The sequence below is a fragment of the Alligator sinensis genome, unplaced genomic scaffold (genome assembly GCF_000455745.1).
Source record: "Alligator sinensis unplaced genomic scaffold, ASM45574v1 scaffold18_2, whole genome shotgun sequence".
NCBI classification, from domain to species: domain Eukaryota; kingdom Metazoa; phylum Chordata; order Crocodylia; family Alligatoridae; genus Alligator; species Alligator sinensis.
In genome coordinates this window covers 1111049-1133645 of record NW_005842281.1, presented here as the reverse complement: position 1 = coordinate 1133645, position 22597 = coordinate 1111049, and the positions used below count along the sequence as shown (strand labels likewise).

At 41.1% G+C, this 22597-nt stretch overlaps 1 protein-coding gene across 1 annotated transcript in view; it reads left to right on the top strand.

Moving 5' to 3' along the window:
• Positions 1 to 22597, top strand: part of CNTN5 (contactin 5) — a 923854-nt gene that overhangs the window by 549936 nt on the left and 351321 nt on the right. Inside the window, exon 8 of the mRNA XM_006027993.1 lies at positions 15735 to 15830. Within this exon, the coding sequence (XP_006028055.1) occupies positions 15735 to 15830 (96 nt within the window). The remainder of the gene's footprint in view (positions 1 to 15734; positions 15831 to 22597) is intronic.

Sequence of the window (22597 nt, the reverse complement as noted above, 5' to 3'; positions counted from 1 at the left end):
GCAAAGAAACTGTTAAAAATATCAGCTTTCTTGTCTGGTGTAGCCACAAGATTACCGTTTGCATCTTGCAGGGGCCCTACATTGCCTGGTGCCCTCTTCTTGCTCCCAATGTACTTGAAAAAGGACTTTTTGTTGTCCTTAATACTGGACGCTAGCCTGAGTCCTAAATTGAAGCGGTTTCAAAGGGTCTGCTAAATTGAAGCGGTGTTTTTAAAAACCCACCGCTTCAATTTAGGGCCCTCATTTCATCTACACATGCTCTAAGTTTGCAGTAATTACTGTTTGGTGAAATGTTACATGGTTTCCCATAAGTAGCGTAGTTTAGACCAGCAGTGAACAGAACATGTGTTCGCCTATTGAGGGGGAGGGGGAGGGTGGAAGGCATATCTTAGACTGGGTTCCACCAGCTTTAAGCCAGTTCATGTGTGCCAAACTTCTGTTATGGGTATAGACCAATTTTCAATCACTTATACCAGTAAAAGTGTAATGTCTGCCACCTGGCCCCTATTATTTGCCTTAAGTGTCACACACATTATTATAAAGGAGCCTTTCACAAGACTTGCAAATCTTCCCTGAAGCATTCTTCAGGCAATGAAAATGAAGTGTCAGTCTTATTAGATCTTGTAAGCACTTCTCAACATTGGAGGTGGCATACAGGCTTATGGCCCAATTCATCCAAGGGCAGGGGAAGCTCATATCTCTTACCCCTGAAGAAGCATAGATACTGCGTCAGTTCTGAAGAATCAAGAAGACTGAAGGGGAGAGTATGCCATTACCCTCCTCCCTTCTCATAATTTATATAACTTTACACAGTTTCCTCCCTTATATGACTTTATGCCAGCAGAAAGAATAATGACTGCTGGCCTTAATGCATTGCCATTTATCCTGGGTGATCAGCTTCCAATTCTAAGTACACAGTTTTTCCTACCAAAGATACTGAAATTTCTTCAGCAGAGTCTTGAAGGGGGAAATTACACATTATACTTGGCACATTATACTTTGCACATCTACATGTGCTATTAAGTCAAAGCAATAAACTCCAGTGCTTATCATGCCAGAGTTTATTGGTCCTGATTGCCACTTTTCCATGTGCATCCAGGATATCAGCATGTTGAGCCAGGTTAGAGCAGCCCTAACTGGCAGGGTCCTGGGGAGTCACTCTGCCAGCCTGGGGATCCTCCAACCTGGATCAGTGTGCTGCAGATGGGCTGGCTGGGGCACAAGGGTACTCTAGAGCAGGGCTACCTGGCAGGCTGACCTTCCCCCTTCCCTCCCCCCAGGGATCAGCCTGGGGAATCTTTGGGAAATATTTAGATTTAAAATTAAATGTAAAATTTAATCTTTGGTAAAGATTAAAAAACAGAATCACCCTTGTGCCCCAGCCAGCCATGTCAGCACCGACACATTCTGTGCTGCAGAGTAAAAAATGTGAATTGACAATTATACCCTGCTGCAGAGTTAATTAGTTTCCTGTGGCCTAATAGGGCCATACATGTAGATGCAAGATGTTTACTGCAGAGCTAATCTGTCTAGTCTGCAGTAAATGCCTCATGTAAATGCACCCACTTAGGTAGTAAAGGCAAGAGTCCACATGTTAAAGCTCATAAGAAAAAGAGGAGCTACATTCTGTTTTAAATCAAAAGAAAGCTGTTTTGAAAAGGAAAGTATTTTGCTTTATGCATTCCCAGTAACTCACAATGGCTGAATGGACATCCATGTGTGGATCCTAATGGAATTAAATACAGATTCACACATACAAAGTTTGGGTCATAACACAGAAAGAGTATAGTGTCACCCTTTACATATGTGATGGCATTAGGCTGCAGTAAACTAATTAACGCTGCAGTAAAATAGTACTGCTGGGGACAGCACTGTCTTATTCCAAGGTAATTTACTGCAACTAAATGCATATGTAGACACTGTAAACTGTACCAGTCAGCCTAGCCAGCTGAGGGCCAGTCTGCTACCTAGTCCCATGGCTCTGCACTTTTATCCTTATGCCACAACCGGCCCCTCTGCCTAATGCCAGCACCTGGACCTGACCCCTGGTGCCCTCTGGCAGCCCAGGACTCTTCCACCCTGGCTCAAATTGCTGCCCTCCTAGGCGTGTGTGTAGACTCTGTGACAGGTAATAGTTTACTCTGATTCAAACTGCTCCAGAGTTTATTGCTTCACAGTAATTGCACGTGTAGATGTACCCACTGGGTTAGAGAAAGGCATCACATCTTTGGCTTATTTTTACCTCTACCAATTCCTCTGTGGCAGCAACAAAAATTGACACCTGTAAAAAAAATGGTATTAAAATATTAGGACATAATAAAGGATGGTTATCCAAGACATGTTTCTAGAGAAAAGGATGATCCAATGATTGGTTTGTATAAATTGACTCTTATCTTTTGGTCTAATGGATAAAAAAATTATTCTGCATTTTAAGTTAGTCTCTTATCTCTGTGATTTAGGTGGGAAACGTTTTGATAAGGAACTTATAAATAAATAGCTTACCAAATATTATGCTCACTCTGATCTTATTAAATATTTTCATTATATTCACAAAAAGAGAAACCACAACCCTGGACATACTAGAGTATTGCAAACTAAAATCAGATCTGTGACAGCAAGTTAAACTCTGAATTTACTTCTAGTATGTATACCCATTGACTTAACCAGGCATCAGTGGAGTGTCCCTAGTATAAACAAATTCAAAACGTGAGTCTCAGGATTGTCATTTGTCCATGATATTACACTAAAAAAAACATGGAGGACAACTGAGAAATGGTATGCTGCAATTGTTGTGTGTCAAAATAGATGAAACGTGACACACACAAAAGAATGATCATAGTTAACTGAAAATAACCATTAACAACTGAAACCACGGACATACCAAATATAAATTAATATGACATGTTGAATTATGATTACTGCACCTTTGTGTAATTTTTAACATTATTTTTGTTGTGGCTTTATTTTAGTTTACATAAATATATTCCTTTGGGGCCAAGTATTTCATGTCTTCTGAATACAGAACACATTAATGTTGACAGGAGTTGATGTTGGTCAATAATCATTTAGTGTGAAGTTTTTTATTTAAGGTTTGCAAAATTTGTAAATAAAAAAGTAAAGAAAATAATGTTTTTCCTCACTTCAAAGTTGTGGAAAGAATTGAGGTGTTTTGGAGATAGAGCCAGAGCAATAAATATCTAAGTACTTTATGGTCAGGTTGCCAATATGCATTAGATTTATAGGGCCAGAGAATATATGAATTGCTGGATTGTTTGAGAAGGATTTATAGTTAATCAGGGGTAAAATGTTGCAGATGATCAATAATTAATTATTTTATTAATTAGCAATAAAAGTAGCTCACACAGACTGAATGCTTTAATTGAATACTAGTGCTTTACCATTCACATTTGAATGGTATGTACGTCTTCCAAACTCTGTATTCAGGGTGAAATATTGTAAACAAATTCAAATTATTCTCTGGAGTAGTGCCAGAGAAGGGAGAGATTTACTGACAGTGAAGAAGGAAAATTGTTTATACTCTCCATTTTAAATGTATTTTCATGGAGATAGCAGCTAAAAATACCAGTTATAGGCCTTAGGTATGGCACAAAGATAACAAAAAGTGAGCCTCTTAATTAAGCAGATGGGTAGAACCAATCAGATGGAGGAACACAATGAAGCAATGACGTAATATCGGTCATCATGGTAGGCAGTCTTCTTAATACATCAGCTACAGAAATGCTGTCAGTGGAGCACCTGTTTTCTTTAAACAGAGATGTCTATTTTAGGCAACAAAAAAGACATTGCCTCAAATTAATTAGTCCTTTGGGTGCTTTGTGAAGGCAATTCACATCCACAAAATTGTAAGTGCCTGGGGTTGCTCCTCACTTGGTGCTGTGGATCAGTACGGCGTTGTCTCAGAAATGGTTCTCCTCTTTCAAAAACGCTGCCATCCACTGCAACTCTCTAGAGATTCGCCAGTCATTTCTTTTTTTTTCTTCCAAAGATTATCTTTTGTGGTAGCTGAATTGAAATTCTGTTAGATGTTGATTACAGACAGCTGTCCTATGCTAATATGTTGTCTTACTGCTTTTCACGTTTTAGATTTTCAAACAGGTACATTTGTGCTTTTTCTGATGCTGCCTCTCAAATTTGAGAGGCGTTCCTCATACACATCAGTAAAATTCTCTCATAATTTTCCTTCAATCCGCTGTCTAATCATACAACCTACTTAGTGTCTCATTGATTTCCTGTACTTCCTTAATGGCTGTATCCACCTGTTTGCCTGTAGTCTAATGTTTAGATAAGTGATTTTCAAACTGTTACGTGGAACCACAATAGGTTATCAGGGGTTCTAGAAAAAGGCTGGGGGCAATGGTGAAGCAGGTCGGGAGGCCCTGCGTTGCTGTTGCTGGACCGGTTCACATGGCTTCACATCAGCTCACATGGCTTGCAGAGCCAGAGGTAAGGGTTCCATGGTAGAAGAAGTAATATGAAATGGTTCCATTACTTTAGGAAGTTGGAAAATCACTGGTTTAGATTATGTTTTTTTAGCCACAGACTATCAGTTTGTTTGATGTTTTGTGTCTGTGCTCATGATAAGGACTCTTGTGTGCTATAGTAGTAATGGTAGTAGTAGTAGTAGTAGGGTGCCTGTACATGTGATAATTAATCGAGTTTGCTGGAGTGTGCTAATCAGAGCTTTAATTAGAGCAGCTCCCAGCATGCTAATTAGTGTGTTCCAGCCAGCCTCCATGCCTCATGTACCAGCGTCCCCATGCTTCAAAATGTCAGAGGGAGTACTTTAATTATAGCTCATTCTGTGAGCTTTAGATAAAGCGGCCCCACAGTCATTTTGAAGTGCAGGGACACTCATACACGAGACATGAAGTCTGGCTAGTGCACGCTAATTAGCATGCTGGGAGCTGCTCTAATTAAAACCCAGTCCTCCCTTTCCTTGAAGCACATGTAAAAATGCCCCTGATGTGGAACATGTTAATGGGGGACTGTATGTCTCGCTGGTCTCATGCTTTCTTACTTAGAAAGAATGTAAGGATGGTCTCTGAACAACAGTGTAGCAGGTTTGTGCCCCAGGGTGGCCATGAAGCCTCCTGGTGGCAATATGACCCCTGCCTGGTTCAGTCTCTATTACAGCTCTCCCTTAATTGCTCACCCGCTGCACCTTGTTCTTATTTTCAGGGATCCTGGTTTTCTCTGATAGAAAAAAAAAAAAACAAACCATTTTCAGATTTAAAAAAGTAACTCAAAAACCACATTTTCCCCATGTTTAAAATGAAACACCAATATACATATTAGTGGTGTTTTATTTAAATCATGGAAAAATGTGGATTTTGCCTTAATTTTTTTAATCCAAAAAATGGTTGGGTTTTTTCTTAACATCAGGGAAAACCAGGATCCCTGCTTATTACAAGTTAAATAAGGGAGGCAGCCCACAAGCCTTAGAGTGAGCCTTAGTCCACTTGCAGTATCCCTGGATTCCTCCTGGACCTTCAGCCACCTTGATTCAACCCTTAAGCTCGATAGCCCCTCTCAGCACCTTTGGGCCCTCAGACCCCTGGTCCCATGCGCAGCCCCTCCTCCAGGCCTCAGCCTTTCCTAAGCTGCTGATCCCCTTATTGGGCCCTGTCTCAGTCTGAGGGCTCCTGGGTTCCCAGCTCTCTAAACAGGCCTTGAGCTGCCCACTGCAGGGCTCAAGGCTGAACTATCAGTGTAAGTTAATTAAACATGAAGCATCTCAGCCCTCTGGCAGACACCTCAAACCCTCTATGGGCTTAGCACAAACAAAGGCCATTCGCCCATAAAAGCTCACTGTTTCTCAACCCAAGGAACTCGCCTCAGTTCCCAGGCCTGCAGAGTCGTTGAACAAAACCCAGGTCCCTTCAGGAGCCCTGCTGCCCGGCAGCCAGGAGCTCTTCCCTGCATGGTGGCTGGGGAGAGGCTAACAGACCAGTGCAGGCTCTGGGCTTATATAGCTCCAGCCTTAGCTCCCCCCTCCCACCTGCAGGTGGCTTTACAAGCTGTTTGTGCCCTTAAGGGAACAGGCACACCCAGTGCCCTGCTACAAACAGTTTAAGCTCTTTCCCGTTCATTTGCTGAGTTTGAATTGTGGCACAGAGGCAATGTTAGTATCACTTCAGAGATCTTTCCTCTCAAAACTCTTTTCTATGATCCTTAGTTAACTGTATACATATCAAAAAGATGGACTTCCTTAGTTCTACTCACCTGATGGCAGTGTCCCCCAGCAGCACTGCTGGCTAACGTATCCTTTCTTCTTCCTCGCGTCCCAGGTCCCAAACTTGAAGTGCTCTGATGAGCTGGCTCCAGGCTATCCCTTTGCACCCACCCTTGAGACCCCAGACTCTTGTGTGCTTGAGAGTGACTGCTCTCAGCGCTTTGATCCCTGGTGTGCTTGGGAGCAGCTGCTGGGGGCAACTCTGACGCACTGTCAGCAGAGTATCAGCATTTAATTTATTTCACGATTTAAACTAAAACTTAGGTCATTTCTTTGTAACTTAAAAAGGGTCATACAATTTTAATATATACCTTTCTTTATTCCCTAACCAGTTGTTATGGTTTATTCATCACAACATACATAGTTTGTACTGTTCACAGTGCAAATTCAAACCATATCTTTGACTTAGCAGGTTATAATGGAGTATAGACAAAAACTCTTTCCTTTACATAGAATTTTTTCCAGATACATTTTATAAGAAGCTCAAATTCCAAACAAAAGTTCTTTTTTTTTCCTCCCATCTTCGAAATAGCAAGAATATAAAGTTGTTCTTTCTCTAGTCTTTGGTCTGCCTAGATAATCCAATTTTATATTGGGACTATCATTTAGCTCATTAGAAAAATTGCTGTCTGCATTTTACATGCTTTCAATGTAACTTCAGTATGTATCTTCAGTGTTTTGAATGGAGAAACATTTGATCCATTTCAGGTAAAATGCCTCCTTTTAACTCCAAGATACTCACTGACAGTTTGTGTGTGAGTATGTACAAAAGCACCTGTTCATCCTGACTCGTGATGTATTCATTTCTATGAAATGACTGTTATTAGTATTAATATAATTTGAGGGGGGGCATTTATTCTTTAGATTAATCTATAACACCATATCCTCTGCCATTCACTTGGCTCATATAGTATTAATCTATCTCTTTGTGTAATGAAGGAGTGGAGAAGAATAAGACAGGCCTAGCAGAAGTTGAAGCCTGTCTAGGCAGCAAAACAACCACCTTTGAGGAGCAGAAATATTACTAGTACTTTTTCACAATATATTTTTGGGCAAAGGGTATTATCCATGGTTCTGCATTGTACTTTGGGCTCACTTCTGTGTAAAACTAGTCATATTAGAGGAAGAGACATTTCAGAGCAATGGGCTATGGAGCCTTTTGCATCTAAGTCACCAGTTCCTATCCAGCCCAGGCCAAAAGTCATTTCCATCTCACATCTGGTATTTTCCATCTCACATCTCATTTTTCTCATATAGGACAAATGGTGGCCTATATGAGAAAAAACAAAGTCATTGGCTTTATTCTTATTCTTGATAGGTAGTTTTCAAGGCTATAAAAACATAGCACTTCATGTGTACCTCCATTTAACTCAGCAGAGAAGACAAGGAAGTAATGGGTATGGAACATGAACAACCCCTATATGTAAAGAGGTAGTAAGGCCAGTTTAGAGAGCAAGTGGATTGTCAAAGCCATATATAAAAGTTTTCAACAGATTTTATCTTTTAGATATGTTCTCCTATGCAGATAGACAAATTGAACTTCCATGCTGTTTGGCACCTTTAACATTTATCAAGCACTAAAATTGCTTACCAAAATAGATACATCTAATTTTGTGTGTTACCAGTTTTTAATGGTGTTTGCTATGTCTAAAGCCCATAAGGGCAAGTTCTTCTGCAATATTCTATGTTATGATAATCATCACATCATTCTGGAAAACTAAATGCTTTAAAAGATCTAAGTTTGAGGCTGTATGTGTGTCATTTTAATTTTCTTCTTAATTAATTAATCAGAGAGGATAATTATACTCTCTATTTGCGGGTATCCACATGTAAAATGCTAAATGTGCCAGGCATCTGAATTGCACAAATGTTTATTTTTGAAAGTTTGGTGGTGTGTTTGTATACTGCTAAATGGAAATATTTCAGCAGTAGTTACTGCTGACAGATAAATGAAGAGAAAGCCTGACCAGGAGATGTATCTACTTTCAATCCCTTATTAAGTTATATCTTGGTTGTAATAAGTACAGATTTTATGAATGTTGTTATAGTTGGCATCCTCATGTAAGGATACAGAAAAAAATTGTCATATAGTTTAGTAGGGAAAACAGAGACAGAAGACACTGTGGCTGAGGTGTAGACTAGATTCAGAGAGTCATTGTAAAAGTTCAGGTAAAGGTGTGATAGGATCCAGCTATAAAGTTGTTGGACATTTTCCAGGTCTAACTTTATAGATAGATAAGCCTTTTCATGGCATGATAGCTACTTTACACATGCAGCCAGTCTAAATTAATTGTGCAATTAATCAGTCCACATCCTTTCTCTAGAGGGGAGCCCAAAACTGGACACAGTACTCTAGATGTGGCCTCACCAGTGCCAGATAGAAGGGAAAAATCACTTCTCTCGACCTGCTGGCAACACTCCTACTAATGCAGTCCAGTATGTTGTTGGCTTTTTTCACAACAAGGGCACAACAAGGGCACATTGGCTCATATTCAGCTTACTGTCCACTGTAACCCCAGGTCCTTTTCTGCAGAGCTACTGCCCAGCCAGTCAGTCCCAAGCTTGTATCGATGCATGGGATTGTTCTGTCCTAAGTGCAGGACTTTGCACTTCTCCTTATTGAACCTCATGAGATTTCTCTTACCCAATCCTCCACTTTGTCTAAGTTTCTCTAAATCCTAGCCCTACCCTCCAGTGTATCTACTACTCCCTTCAGTTTGGTGTCATCTGCATACTTGCTGAGAGTGTACTCTATGCCATCTTCCAGGTTGTTGAAAAAAAAAAAATTAGCCCCACGACCAACCCCTGGGGCACTCCGCTTGATACCAGTTGCTAACCATCAAGCCATTGATTATTACCCTTTGAACCTGACTATCCAGCCAGTTTTCTGTCCACCATACAGTCCTTTCATCCAATCCATGTCTCCTTAGCTTGCTTGCAAGAATGTTGAGAGACCATATCAAAAGCCTTGCTAAAATCAAGGTATATCATGTTCTCTGCTCTTCCTGCATCCACAGAGCCAGTCATGTCATAACAGAAGGCAATCAGGTTGGTCAGGCATGACTTGCCCTTGGTGAGTCCATTCTGACTGTTCCTAATCAACTTATTTTCCTCCAAGTACTAGGAAATGGATTCCTACTCTATGATTTTTCCAGGGATTGTGATGAGGCTGACTGGTCTGTAGTTTCTGGGATCCTCCTTCTTTTTCTTATCATGCAGCCATAATAGATCATAACAGCTGATGCGCACTGGGGAGCAGCTCCCCTTCCCCTTTTAAAACAAGTAAAATGTTTGCCCATTCACTGTTCCATTTGAGCAGCACAGCACTGCTACATGGTCCTTTCTGTAGGACAAAACATTTTTTTTTTCATTTTTCGCCTTGCTGCTGACCTAACCTGATGAGACCTTTAGAATCTGCTTACTCTGTCTAGTTATCCATCTAAGTAAAAGAAAATGAATGTTAATAAGGGTGGTATTTAGAAAAAATCTGAGGCACTTTTTCTGGGATTAAAGTAGCCAACACTGCTGTTTTATCAAACTATCTACCGCCTCCTCCCCACCTTATTTCTTTTCCTTCGTTATCTTCATAGGGAATATGACATTGTGGCTTATTAAGGTAGTAAAATGGTGTGGTTCTGAACCTAACCTTCACTGCTGCCCTCTGCTTTCCTAGCCACTGGGTGTTTTTAGGGATCTTTACTATTTTGATGCTAGCGGTCTGTACCTTTTAGGTTGTTCTGACTGGTTAGAGGTACTTCTTGTTTGTTTTCTCTCCCCTCCTTCAATTAGGCTGTTCTGTGATCTGTCATGTTTTTTTCAGTGCAGACTCTGATACTATGGTAAGCGAAATAGAAGTCTTTCCATGTTTCTTCATTTACACACAGTTAAATCTTTATTATGCAGCCTTTAGTGGCCTTTTTATCTAGGGCCTCTAGAAGTTCACAGCTACCCGCAAACAACCTTCATCCATGTATATGGTTCACATTCATTGATGTGCCTTAGATACTGCACATTTAGTTTAGTACTTGCTTAATGAAATACTAAGTGCACAGTAACTAGAGTTACTGTGCAGTAGCGCCAGTGCATGGTTATTGTGTGATGCTTACTGTGTATTAGCCTAATAACACTTTGCAGTAGGCTATTAGCATGGTTTTTAACTGCCACGCTACTACGCAGTATTATTAGGCTAATGCGCATTAAGCGTCTTGTGTAGACGCTTACTGTGCACTGTGAATAATTCATTGCCATAAGCTATGACTGTACTATTTTTTAAAGATGTTGCATTCCCTTTCCATGCTTTGTGAATAAATCTCTAAAACTGTGTTCACATTAGAAATGGTGACAGACACTTATTATCCATAGATTTTCAAAGTGGTAAGGTCATAGCTCATATCAAAGCTGATGGAAGTCATGCAGCTAAAACCCCAGGCACTGCTTTGAAAATGTACAGTATATGTTATCATCTTTGCCACCAAAGCTAAGATAAGGGTAAACAAGCCTAATTTCTCAGGGTATGAAATGAACACCTGCCAAGCACAGAAAGGTAGTGTGTATCCACCATCCACATATGCTTTGCACTGGTGCATTCCATATGGGGTTAGCTAGCTGACTTTTTTTCCAATACTGATTCCTATTGCAGCTAGATTATTGGATTTGGTGTCCAAGAGTATAGAAGAACATAATGCTTCTTATAACTAACATAGTATTCTTTCTGTTTTTCTGCTTCCCATTTTAAGTGTGTGTGTGTGTGTGTGTGTGTGTGTGTGTGTGTGTATGTGTGTACAAATTTAGATTAAGTAGCTACCTCTCCTTTGCTAAATGTAAACCCTGATCAAGATTTAAATCCTTAAGATTTTTTTAAAAGGATATTGACATTCATCTTACTATAATTAGCAGTTAATTTGCTATCTCTCTGACATCTCTCTGGCAAACTAATGATTTTAATGGGTGAACTGCAGCTTCACCTTTTTCCAGGTATTGCAACATTTGTATTAAGAATTTTGTAGCCAGAGCCATTCTTTAGCAGTGTGTTCCTGGTTTTATGGTTAATTAATGGAAAATATGTGTAGTAACATAAATGTTTTACCTTTCTCATTACTCAAAAGATCTAACCATACCTGGTTGACAAGTTCAAGTCTTTGGTTTTCACTGTGGAGAAGAATGGAAAAATATTTCAAATTAAAGTGAAAAGACAAACCTCAAACATTTTATCCAAAAGACAGCTATACCTATACCTGACTAACAAGTGGGGTTTATTTTAATGAAAAACAACATTTTCAGAAAAAAAATTAAAATATTTTTTAAAAAATCAAATAAATGAAACCTGAAATGCTATTTTGTGGAAGCTACGTGTCAAGTACCTCGTATTTCCCTTCTCATGTTCTAGTTTGAAATGAGATGAAAACTACTGAAATATAAATGAAAAGGATGGGTGCAAAACACCTGAACCCTTAACTCCCGGGAGAATACAATAGCATTTCAAAAATGAAACATTTTACTCTTTAGTTGAAATATTTTTATATAAATAAAATGATATACATTTTTCAACAAAATCTTGAATGTTCAGTAGAACATTTTCAATCATACTGTTGACTATCTTGGAGCTTGAAAACAATCTGAGATACAATTTACAAAACCAGAATTGAAAAACTAAGCTTTACAAATGCAAAACACTACATTCCTGAGTGATCTTATTTTTCACTTTAAAAAAAAACACAGTCCTTCAAAATACACTAATATAGTTTGTTTACTTTCAGCTATCTAATGTTCTGATCTAGTTATAAAAAATTATATTGGGTTTTTTTTATAGCCCTAATAATCACACAGATTCAGAAAGGCAGGCTCACAGTAAGCGTCTCAGGAAGTCTTTGTGAAATGCTTTAATGATTCCATTAGGAATACAGTGGCAAAACTTTATTTTTGAAATTGGTGAAAAGGACGTATCATTTCCTGATTACATCTATTCATATGCCTAGAAAAATGCCATGAGTTGAGTATCTCTCAATGTGCATAGCTCCTCTGGATTCATAACACATCTCCTTCTCAAAATATATTGAAACCACAGCATATCAATTCCAGTTCCATCCAAATTTTAAATTCAGTAAGGCTTGTTTATACATACCATTTGAGATTCAGAGAACATTTTTCAGAATAAATCAAAGCACATATTTTAGGGGGCTCTCAGATCCTATTTAGGGAAGTTTCATCAGATCCTACCTCAAAGGAGGCCTAGAGGAAAAATTTCAAAGAACATTCACAGTGTCCATTGTTCATTTTGCCTGTACAATTGACCTTGAACTTGTTAACAGATGCACTAACAGGCCCTGGAAAAATAAAACATTTACACCAGTATAATCAGTTTTATGCTATCATAAAAAGTAGTGGATACAAAATGCAAAGCCCTAAATTAGCATAACTTCACCTCATCTGCTGAAGAAATCTGCTGAAGAAAGAATCAGGGGGGGAAATTGCATCATTTTAAGTTATATCAACTGAGAACAAGAATCTGAAATTATTACGTAGTAAAATTGTACTTAAAAAAATGTGCCTTACCTACTCTCTCCTTGTAAGGGCCTTTTCACATGTTGCACTTTGAGCTGCTCAAATATTGATTGATGTTAATGTTTGGAGCAGTTGCACCTTCAGGCTAAACATTTTCTCTGACTGTCCCCCATCTATAGAGCTGTGACTGGGCTCTAGAGGGCAGGCAAGCAGGGGTCTCACATGTAGCTATGAGTTGCCAGTACAGGGCTGGTTAGCCAGGATAGGTTTCTACCCCTGCTTTAGGTAGAGGTATGTGAGATATGGATTGTGCAGGTGGGAACATGAAGCTGGGAGGTGGAGAGTTAATGAAATGGCAGGGGGGAGGGGTAATGAAATGGGTGGTGGAAAGGAAATGAGAGTGGGGGAAAGAGGTGAAATGAAGGAAATCAGCCACTGAAAGATAAAATAAAAAGAAGTAAAAAAAAACCAAAACATAAAGAGGAAGTAAATTAAAGAAGGTCTCATGTTTTAATAAACTGGGATTTGGGATAGGGTTGTAGGGGGTGCTGGTTGTGCTTTCCCAGGTGGCTGGGAGTGGGAGCGGAGAAGGAAGGTGCTTTGGGGGGAGCTACTGGTGCTACCCCAGGAAGGAAGTCCCAGCTATGGGGACCCAATCTGGCCCCGTACCTTGTTTCTCCCCCATCTACCCTAGAACCTACTCCTGGACTGGTCTATGCCCTGTGACCCAGCTAGCTGGATATTTGCACAGGGTTGCACCACCAAAGGTGGGAAGGTCACAACCCCAGGAGTGGGAGGGGAAATAGGCTTGGTGCCAGAAGTGCCTCCTGGGCAGTAGAGATCGGGGGTGGAAATTTTGTCCACACAGAACAAGAGGGTGTGGGAGAGGACACTACATCCTGGAATGCTGGAGGACTGCAACTTGGGTGGCTCATATGTGGAGAGTGGCCACACATTAATGGATCATAAACTGGGTAACACAGATCAGAGATAAACCTGACCTGCAGTGGAGTAACTTCAAGTCACCTACAATACATGTACAACTAGTCTCAAGTGTTAATGTGTGGACAGTCCAGGGGTTAAGAGTTCCAGGAGCTGCCTAAAATTAATGTGTAACAAGGCCCTTAGTGAGGTTGATTTTACAGTATTGTTCTTTACCTGTCCGCTTGTATGATGTTAATATACTTTAGTTAACAACTAGTATGTTCCAAAACCCTTTAGTATATACTGTTGAAATGCAAAAGTCAATGTATTTCAGTGATAGATTATATATTATATACATACTGATATATTTAGATATTTACAGTGTTTCCCATCACCAAAGCATGTAGCATCTTACAGCATAAATCTATTTTTTCTTTAAATGCTCAAGCTGGACATAACCATGAAATTTGGATATGGACCAGGTCTAAAGTTTCCTGTGTTCAATGGAGTAATCAAATCTTCTCAATGAAAAATAAATAAATATAAACTATTCATAACCATGTGCTGTAACTTCCTTCAAAAGTTTAGTATAAGTAGCATATGCCTTATTCAGTTTCCTTGCTGGCAGCAACTTAGAGAGGCAAAATATAATCATCCAGAATTTGGTTATGACCAGGATACTGGAGAAACCATCCAGGAAAGAGTATTAAGTCTGTGTACAAGTATTTCGAGAGGTTACAGGGAGGTTTTATCAGGTTCAAAATGGCTACCTAAGCTAACTTGGATCCACCTAACTACAGTAAGATCTGTACTTGGGTAAACTAACTGCAACCTGTACAGAAGTTCAGGACAGTTAGAGGGACCTAAAAATGGTTGACCTGATCCACAATTACCCCTACCTCCAAGGTACACTCAACTTAGATGGGGTTGGTCATTATTAGACCTATTGAACTGTCCAGAACTTCTATACAGTTCCCAGTGCAGCCACAGGGCTGGGAAACCCCAGCCCCAGGGCTACACTTTTCCTACCCCCTCCCTGGCATTGGGCTATTTTTAGCTACTTGGTCCCCCTGCCCCCATGTTCAGAGCCCACCAACCTCTCCATCCTGCAAGCCACTTCAGGTGACATTTTTACTATCATTCACCAGTGTGGGAGCTGAGCGAGGGCTGAGGGTTTGGTTCATCAGATGGGGGCGTTGTTCATCTGGGAGGCAGTGGGCTAAAAATAGCCCCTGGTTCTGGGGGGTGGGGAAGAGAGTGTCTCTCCCACTCGCCCCCTGGTCTCTCCAGTGGACTCTACTTGCCACTCCCCTAGTGTCTCTCCCACTCGCCCCCTGGTCTCTCCCACTCCCCCCACAATCCACGATCCCTTCCACGGATGATGCCGTCCCTTCCAATTCCCCAATCCCAGTAGCAGACCATGTGTGCCTCCCAAATCTCCCTCCCACCCTTCCCCCACTAGACCCTCCATCACAACTTACATCAGATTGGGTGGCCATTTTTAACTCAATCTAACCTCCCCCTAAACTCCCGAAGTCTATATGGAGCCAAAAAGTAAATCTATACTTTGTTGGAGATTTACTTTTAGAAATAGGGTAGCTGATTCTCCTTTCCACTTAGAAGAATGCATTGTACCCAGTATTCTTTGGATGACACATTAACAACCTTCTTCAAGCTGCAGGCTAGACACAAGGCATTTTCCCCGCCTAGATTTTTCTTTTCACTATGCAAGAATGACTTTTACTTGTGAACAGTATAAACTGGAAATGGCAAACAGAAATAAAGGCCTACTAAATGTCCATTATAAATGATAAATTGCCTAATGTTTTTTTCTGACGTTGTGTCCAGTCACTGCTATGAGTAATAAATAGTGTTGCTATAACATAGAAATCTTGGAGTGGAAATTAGACATATTTTTAAAGCCCTCATATCATAGATTAAGTAATGAAAAAGGGTACTGTCAGCTTTACACAAAGAAATAAAGTGCAAGGTACAATAGGAGCAAAGTTTAAGATCTTCCTCTGCATGGAATTAAAATACTGTATTCTTTTAACAGATCTGGGCAATTTTAGTGGACGGACAAGAAGTGCAGTGTCTGTACGGGAAGGTCAAGGAGTTGTTCTGATGTGCTCTCCTCCGCTACATTCACCAGGTATAGTAGGCTGCATCTTGTAGTGATATGGCTGTTTTTCTGTATGTTCATTATTTTAGAATGTATGCTTGATTGTGAAACATTAAAGGTAAAATCTGCACAGTTCTTCTGACAATTCTTTGAGTACCAAAGGAGTAATTAAAGATCACCTATTGTAAATGTCATTGAATAGAGGGAGAGTTTCTGTGGTGATTGCGTTATTCCCACTATAACTGTTGAATGTAACATCAATAGTTTCCACGCCACCAGTGACTAATACGTTGCCTTGAGGTCACAGAAGGAGATTTTTCTTAGAGTTCAGAAACCTTCAAAAATTGTTCCAAATGCCAGTGTTGAGAGACTCTTGCTGAATTTTGTTTTAAGTAGCAGATCCAGGATTGTGGTTGCATAACCTTTCCATATAGCTCTGTTGCCAGCACAATAGCATCGTTGCTAAAAGTCAGAAATGTCATAAATCCTAGAAAATGGATCTCTCTGAATTTCAAAACCAAAGCTTGGATGTGCCAAGGAAATTATGTTTCTTGCTCCTCAAACTGGCCCTCCTGCAGTGCCTACAGATTGGTAAATACATCTCATACAAAGTCTTACATTTGCATGCAAATATTTAGATCTAATGCATAGAAAAACTTTCAATGACACAGTATCTTTCTTGTGACTACATATTGTACTGTAGGCTTTAGTTTAATATTGAGAGGTTGGATTTACTTTTTGTCTTCAGCTTGCAGTTAGAGAGGTACATCACACAGGAAAGGGAAGAACATTTGGAATTGTTAAGAAAAAAGTGTTTTCTAAGTTTGTTTTGGAGAACAGTTGTGTTTTATTTCTTTGAAATGTATTTTGAGAGAGAGGCTGGGTTCCACAGAACAGATTTCAAGCCATCTCTCCCCCTGTCCTGCTCCTAATATTTATTACCATTTTTTCCTAGGCCCATTTCTGAGCTGTTGCCTTTTATTTGTAATATCTAATCTGTTTTTGACCTTAACTTAGTGTATTTAAGCAATAAACTCCTCTTCAGTGCATTCTATTGCACGGCACTGAGGTTTCACTCCTCTATGAGAGTCTTCGATGAGAATGAAATAAAAGCAGCTGAGTAGTTCCAACACAGAGTTGCTGGGTCTGACTTCACCAGAAAAAGTATGACTGTACTGCAAACTTACTATGTCAGGCAGCAATACCCTGCAAAATACTGAGCTGCTGGTATAGGCTGCTTCCCCAAGTAGAAGCAATGTAGCAGTGTTCATGCATTGTTGTGGGTGAGCTAACTGGCATTGTCACTCAGCAGGGAACCTATTAGTCTGAAACAGAGGTGGCTGGAGAAAGTGGGGGGAATACAGGCTGAAAGCAGATGCAATCCCTTTGCGAGCTGTATCTGGCCTATGAGCTATAGGTTGCCAACCCTTGCTTTAGAAGACCTATAAGATGTGTGAATGTCCCACATGACCATAAGTACAAATTTGCTTTTATTTAGTTTTTGCATAGATTCTCGGATCCCCCCGAGCCAAACTTTGCAGTTGTTACTCACCTTGGGAAACACTTGCTCACACAAGCAATAGACTGAAGTTCTTAACCCAGGGTAGAATTCAGAGGTGGACCATCAAATGTAATCCCTCATGAAACTCCCTAAGGCAGGGGTGGACAGAATACAGCCCACAGGCCAGATCCAGACTGCCAGCTGATTGGATCAGGACCACAGGGGGTGCCTGCCAGTTGATTTGATACCGCCCATGGCTGCCTCCATAGCACTCGGTATGGGGCTCAGCCCCACCCAGGGCAGCCCATGCTGAGCTCCAGCCCACACCCGCTGGACCAGCCCTGGCCAGTGCACACAGATTACCAGTGGGACTCCTCCTGATGTGGCTGCATCTGCCTGAGAGCCGCTCAACTCCCCTCTCTTCCAGCGGTGGCTCCTTCTCCTGCTGCGCTACACCGAGTGAGGGGGAAGCTTCAGCCAGGCAGCTCCTGCCCCAGCACACAGGGATTCTGCTCCATCTCCCAGCTGCCTTCCACCCACTCCACCCAACCAGTGCAGCAGGAGCAGGAAGAGGAGCCACTGCTAGAAGTGAAGGGAGCTGAGCAGTGCCTGGGCAGATACACCAACATTGGGAGAAGCTCCACTGGTAAGCTGTGTGCGCTGACCACGGCCAGGCCAGTGGGCATGGGCCGGGGCTCAGCAAGAGCTGCCTTGGGTTGGGCTCAGCCCCCTGCAGAGTGCCACAGGGGCATCTGCAAACTGCACTGCCCAAGCAAGCTCTGCTGCACACACCCCCAACAGGACTGTTTGCTCATGTAATAAGCAGTACAGTTGGATCTTTCAAAGCAAGTGACTATCATAGTGACAGAGCAAAACTGACTGAGTTATTAATGTAATGTTTTTTCAAATGTGAGATAAAGTAAGTGCAGTTTAATCATACATCTGCTAGATTTACACTCTCTCTCTCTCTCTCTCACACTCACACACACACACACACACACACACACACACCCCACCCCAGTTCTTTCCAATAACCATGAGCTTCTTTGCAAGGTCCCAGTGAATAGGGAATATTTCATCAGCTGGCTGCCAGTTGCCAAACAAGATGGCTAAGTAATAAAAAATACAGCACTGATTTCTTTTCAGGTTATGGAGAGGAAATAGAAGAGAAGAAAATGATATTCCATTTTGATGCATTTAATTTGTTCAGTTTTTTAGTTATTAATTTCCTTCTTTGGAGATGGAAGAAACGAACCCCCCGAAGAATAGTCAGCTGGCAAAGAGGTTTTTCCCCACATAATGGAAGGCAGGAGCATGATAGGAGGTTGATATTGGCTAGATACTCTCTAATTCAAGGCTCCACCAATGTACTCCCAGGTGTTCCTCCTAAACCATCTTTCTAGGTGGAGATTTCCCACTCCTTTCAGGGACTCCCTGCTGCACCCTTTTAGTTTATCCCTTTTTTGCAGCTTTGCCAGCTACCTCCTGCTTCTCCCCAAAACTGTTCCTCACTGAGCAGTTAAACAAAACATTCACAGTTTCCATTACCTTTTCCAGCCATCTGTTAGGTAAAGCCCCAAATCAGCTTTATTCTCTCCCTAGGCCCTATTAGGTATTCCTCTCAGATAAAAGACGGTTGATTTTAACCTCTTTAAATGAAAAGTTTGTTTAATGTTTCCATTTTAAAAGGCCTTTACTGCATTTTTTCTATAAACAATATTATGTTTCTTTTTTGTTACATTCTGAAGAATGTAAATATGGGGCTTTATTCAGTTATTTAATCATCATAATTACAAGACTCACCATAGTGAGATTAAAAATGAATGGGAGATTTCATCCTGATTTACATTTTTCCCTCAGAATTAATACTTTCAGCTGAGCCTTTTAGTGCTTTTATATCCAAAGCTGTTGGTATGTACTTAATAGAGAATGAGCATTCTCATTGGTAGAATTAGAACAGTGTTTATGTACTACATCCTGTGAGCATGAAAAGCAGATGCATCCTCCTCCTTGCTCAAAGAGTCATTCCTGTCTGGAAAGGATGCTGCTTTATAATCTTTCCACATAACAGCTGTACAGATGTTAAATTGTAACTTTTATATCTATTTCTAAAGAACAAATCTGGTTTTGCCCTATTTGGAAAATGTGCTATAAGCTGCATCTTTTGTGTCTTTCCTTCTATACAACAAAACCTGTAGCTTCTATGGGAAATGTTTCACAGAATATGATTAATGCCAATGTTACTGGGATCATAATACTTCCTATGCATCTTTTGGATATCTGCATGGATCTCTGCATAGTGTTTTGCTAACCTGGCAAGTCACTAAAACTAATAAGAACCTTTTCAACTCAAAGATCAGGATTTTGATCAGTTCTTTTACATACTACAAACCTGACTCTAGCCTTACCTCATGATAATGACAAAAAATGCTATAGGTAACATTGAAAGTAAGTTGTACAACTGTTCTGTGTCAGATCATTAAATGTAAAGGAAAACTGCTCCATATCACATCTCAGACTCTACAAAATGCATTTGAAAAGAAAGTCTGCATTAACAGTGTAAATTTTGGAGACTAAAAAGCTTCATAAGAAAGACTGATCAGCATTAAGATGCCAAATTCAATTTAACTGAGCTTTGGGGGGGTTCATGTGGAGCAATAAGGGAACTTTTACACATGCTTCAGGGATTGTCGGGGGAGGCACTTTAATTAGAGCAGCTCCCAGAGCTGCTGTAATGAAGCACCAAAATGTTTCGTGTATCAGTGTCCCCACACTTAAAAATGGGGCTGGACACTTGAACTAAAGCTTGTTCAACAAGCATTAGTTCAAGCGCCCCTGCTACCATTTTTAAACAGGAGGATGCCAGTACTAGAGATTTGGGAGGCTGCTGAAGCGCAGTAATTGCCATGCTCCAGCAGACTCAATGGAGTCTGTTCCAACAAGCGGATATTACAGTGCATTGGAGCAGCCTCTACACTTGTGTACAAGCACCCTAAACTCCTTGGCATAGGTCTGTTTTTTTAGTGGACTAAGTACGCATAAACTGAAATGCAATCTCAGGTACTGTAGCTACAAACAGGTGTTGCATTTATCCCAGAATAAACCATTATTTCATGCAGTTGTTCAGACACTCATGTCTGTTGTCCTGTGATTAACCCTAAAAAGGTTCACAGGATAAGAAGTGCTAACATTCACAGGACATTGTGAAGTGCATCTGAATGGTTGTCCTGAGATTGCATCATTGAATCAATGGCAGAAAAGTGGCAATTCATTGAGCCACTCACTGAACCCCGATTGAAATAATGATGTATCCTCGCTTACCCCCGACCAGTCATAGGTTGAGTCCCACCAGGTCTTCGTTATCCCTATGAGATCGTAGTCATTCTTGTTTAGCAGGAGGACCAGTTCCTCCTGTTTGTTCCCCAAGCTCCTGGCACTGATATACAGGCACACTGGAGGCCCTAGTCTTCCCCACACATTGTTCCAGTGCTGGGGTAGGGGTGGGTTCCCTTGAGTGCCTTAGCCTGCTGGATTTGCAAAAGTTGCCCAGTGAGCTTGTTGTGGCATTAGTCCCCCCATTCCCCGGTGGGTCTTAGTTTAAAGCCTGGTTGAGCATGTCAAACATTCTGGCTGAGGACAGCCTTCTCCCCAGTGTAGTGAGGTGGAGGCCAGCTCTTCCCAGCAGACCACTGCCTCTCACCAAAGAGTGAACTGTGATTGTGGAAGTCAAAGACTTCATGAAGACACCAGCGCTGCAGTCTTTAGTTAACTACCTTGATCGTCCTCTCCATCCTCAGCCCATAACCCAAAACCAGGAGGATTGAGGAAAACACCACGTGTGTCCTCAACCCCCTAAGCCCCACTCCCAAAGCCCTGTAGCCTCTCATGACACAGCAGGGATTGCTCCGAGCCATGTCATTCATGCCCACATGGATAAGGAGCATAGGGTAGTGGTTGGTCGGCAAAGTCTCACAAAAAGTTCATAACAGGACAGGGACTTTAACTCTGGATTTGAAGGTCCTTGACTCTGGCTCTACACTAAATACCTCTGACCTTCCATTCCAGCTGATCGTTACTTCTAAGTTTGCATTCTGAAAATTGACTGTGTTGTGATATCAGGATGGGAACCCATTGTATGAGATTACAAGCCAGTTTCTAGTACCTTCCTCTATCATATTGTTGTACTATTGGATCAATACCTGGTCCTGCATGTGATCATAAACTGCATCTGACTGGAGGTCTTGGTGGTAACGTGGTGGGGCTACTTATGGTAGGGTAGCTCCTATAAAATTCCACAATGTTGCAAACTCCAAAGTAAGGTGAGTATAGTGCACCTAAAAACACTGGCCACCACTGTCTTTTGGGTATTCCTTAGTTGGGCTAAGGGTAAGGGACATCACCTTGACAAAAAGTGGCCCTCGTTGAGGTATTGGGCTGTCAGCAACAGCTTTAATTGGTTACTTTCTGGCAGAAGCTACAACCATCAAGGTACTAAATAAGTTTGGCCTTCAGACTCTGTCAGCATCTATGTACAAGTGCAGAGGCTGCTCTGATACACTGGAATTCCAGCACACTGGAGCAAACTTGATTAATTGAGTCCACTGGAGTGTGGCGATTACTACTCTCCAGCAGCCTCCTGTGTCTCATGAATCAGCGTCCCCAGTCTTAAGAGCTTGCTTCAACAAACTTATTTTTTAGTGCAGGGATACTGATAGACAAGATGTGGCAGTGCTTTAATTAGAGCGGATCTCAGAGCTGCTCTAATTAAAGCACCGTCCCCCCCATCCCCAGAGCACATGGAAAAGTGCCCTGTCTCACTTGTCTAAAATGGGGGTGCTAGGTCAAAGGCAGCCTCCAATTCTTCATACTTGTGCCTAGGCATACACACTGAAGGTCTTCATGTGAAGACTTCTTACATGTACACCATGATCCAGAGAACTGACGGTAGCCTATTATTAAATAAATAACTGCGTCTTTTAAATCTTAACATTTAGATCCTACACCTCAGAGAGAAGAGCACATGAGAAAAGTCATGAGTCTCTTCTCTCCCTTCTCACTGTTTTTAGAACTCACTGAAGTGCTGGATCATAGATGTCTACCCTAGGCGTAGAGTGTATGTTCCAGTCAGCAGCATGCATTAGGTATATATAAAAGTCCTTTTTGTAGTAGCATATACACCAGAGACACCTACATAAATCTCCAGTCTCCCCGCAGAATGTGCATAGATTCATAGATGCTAGGGTCGGAAGGGACCTCAATTAATCATCGAGTCCGACCCCCTGCATAGGCAGGAAAG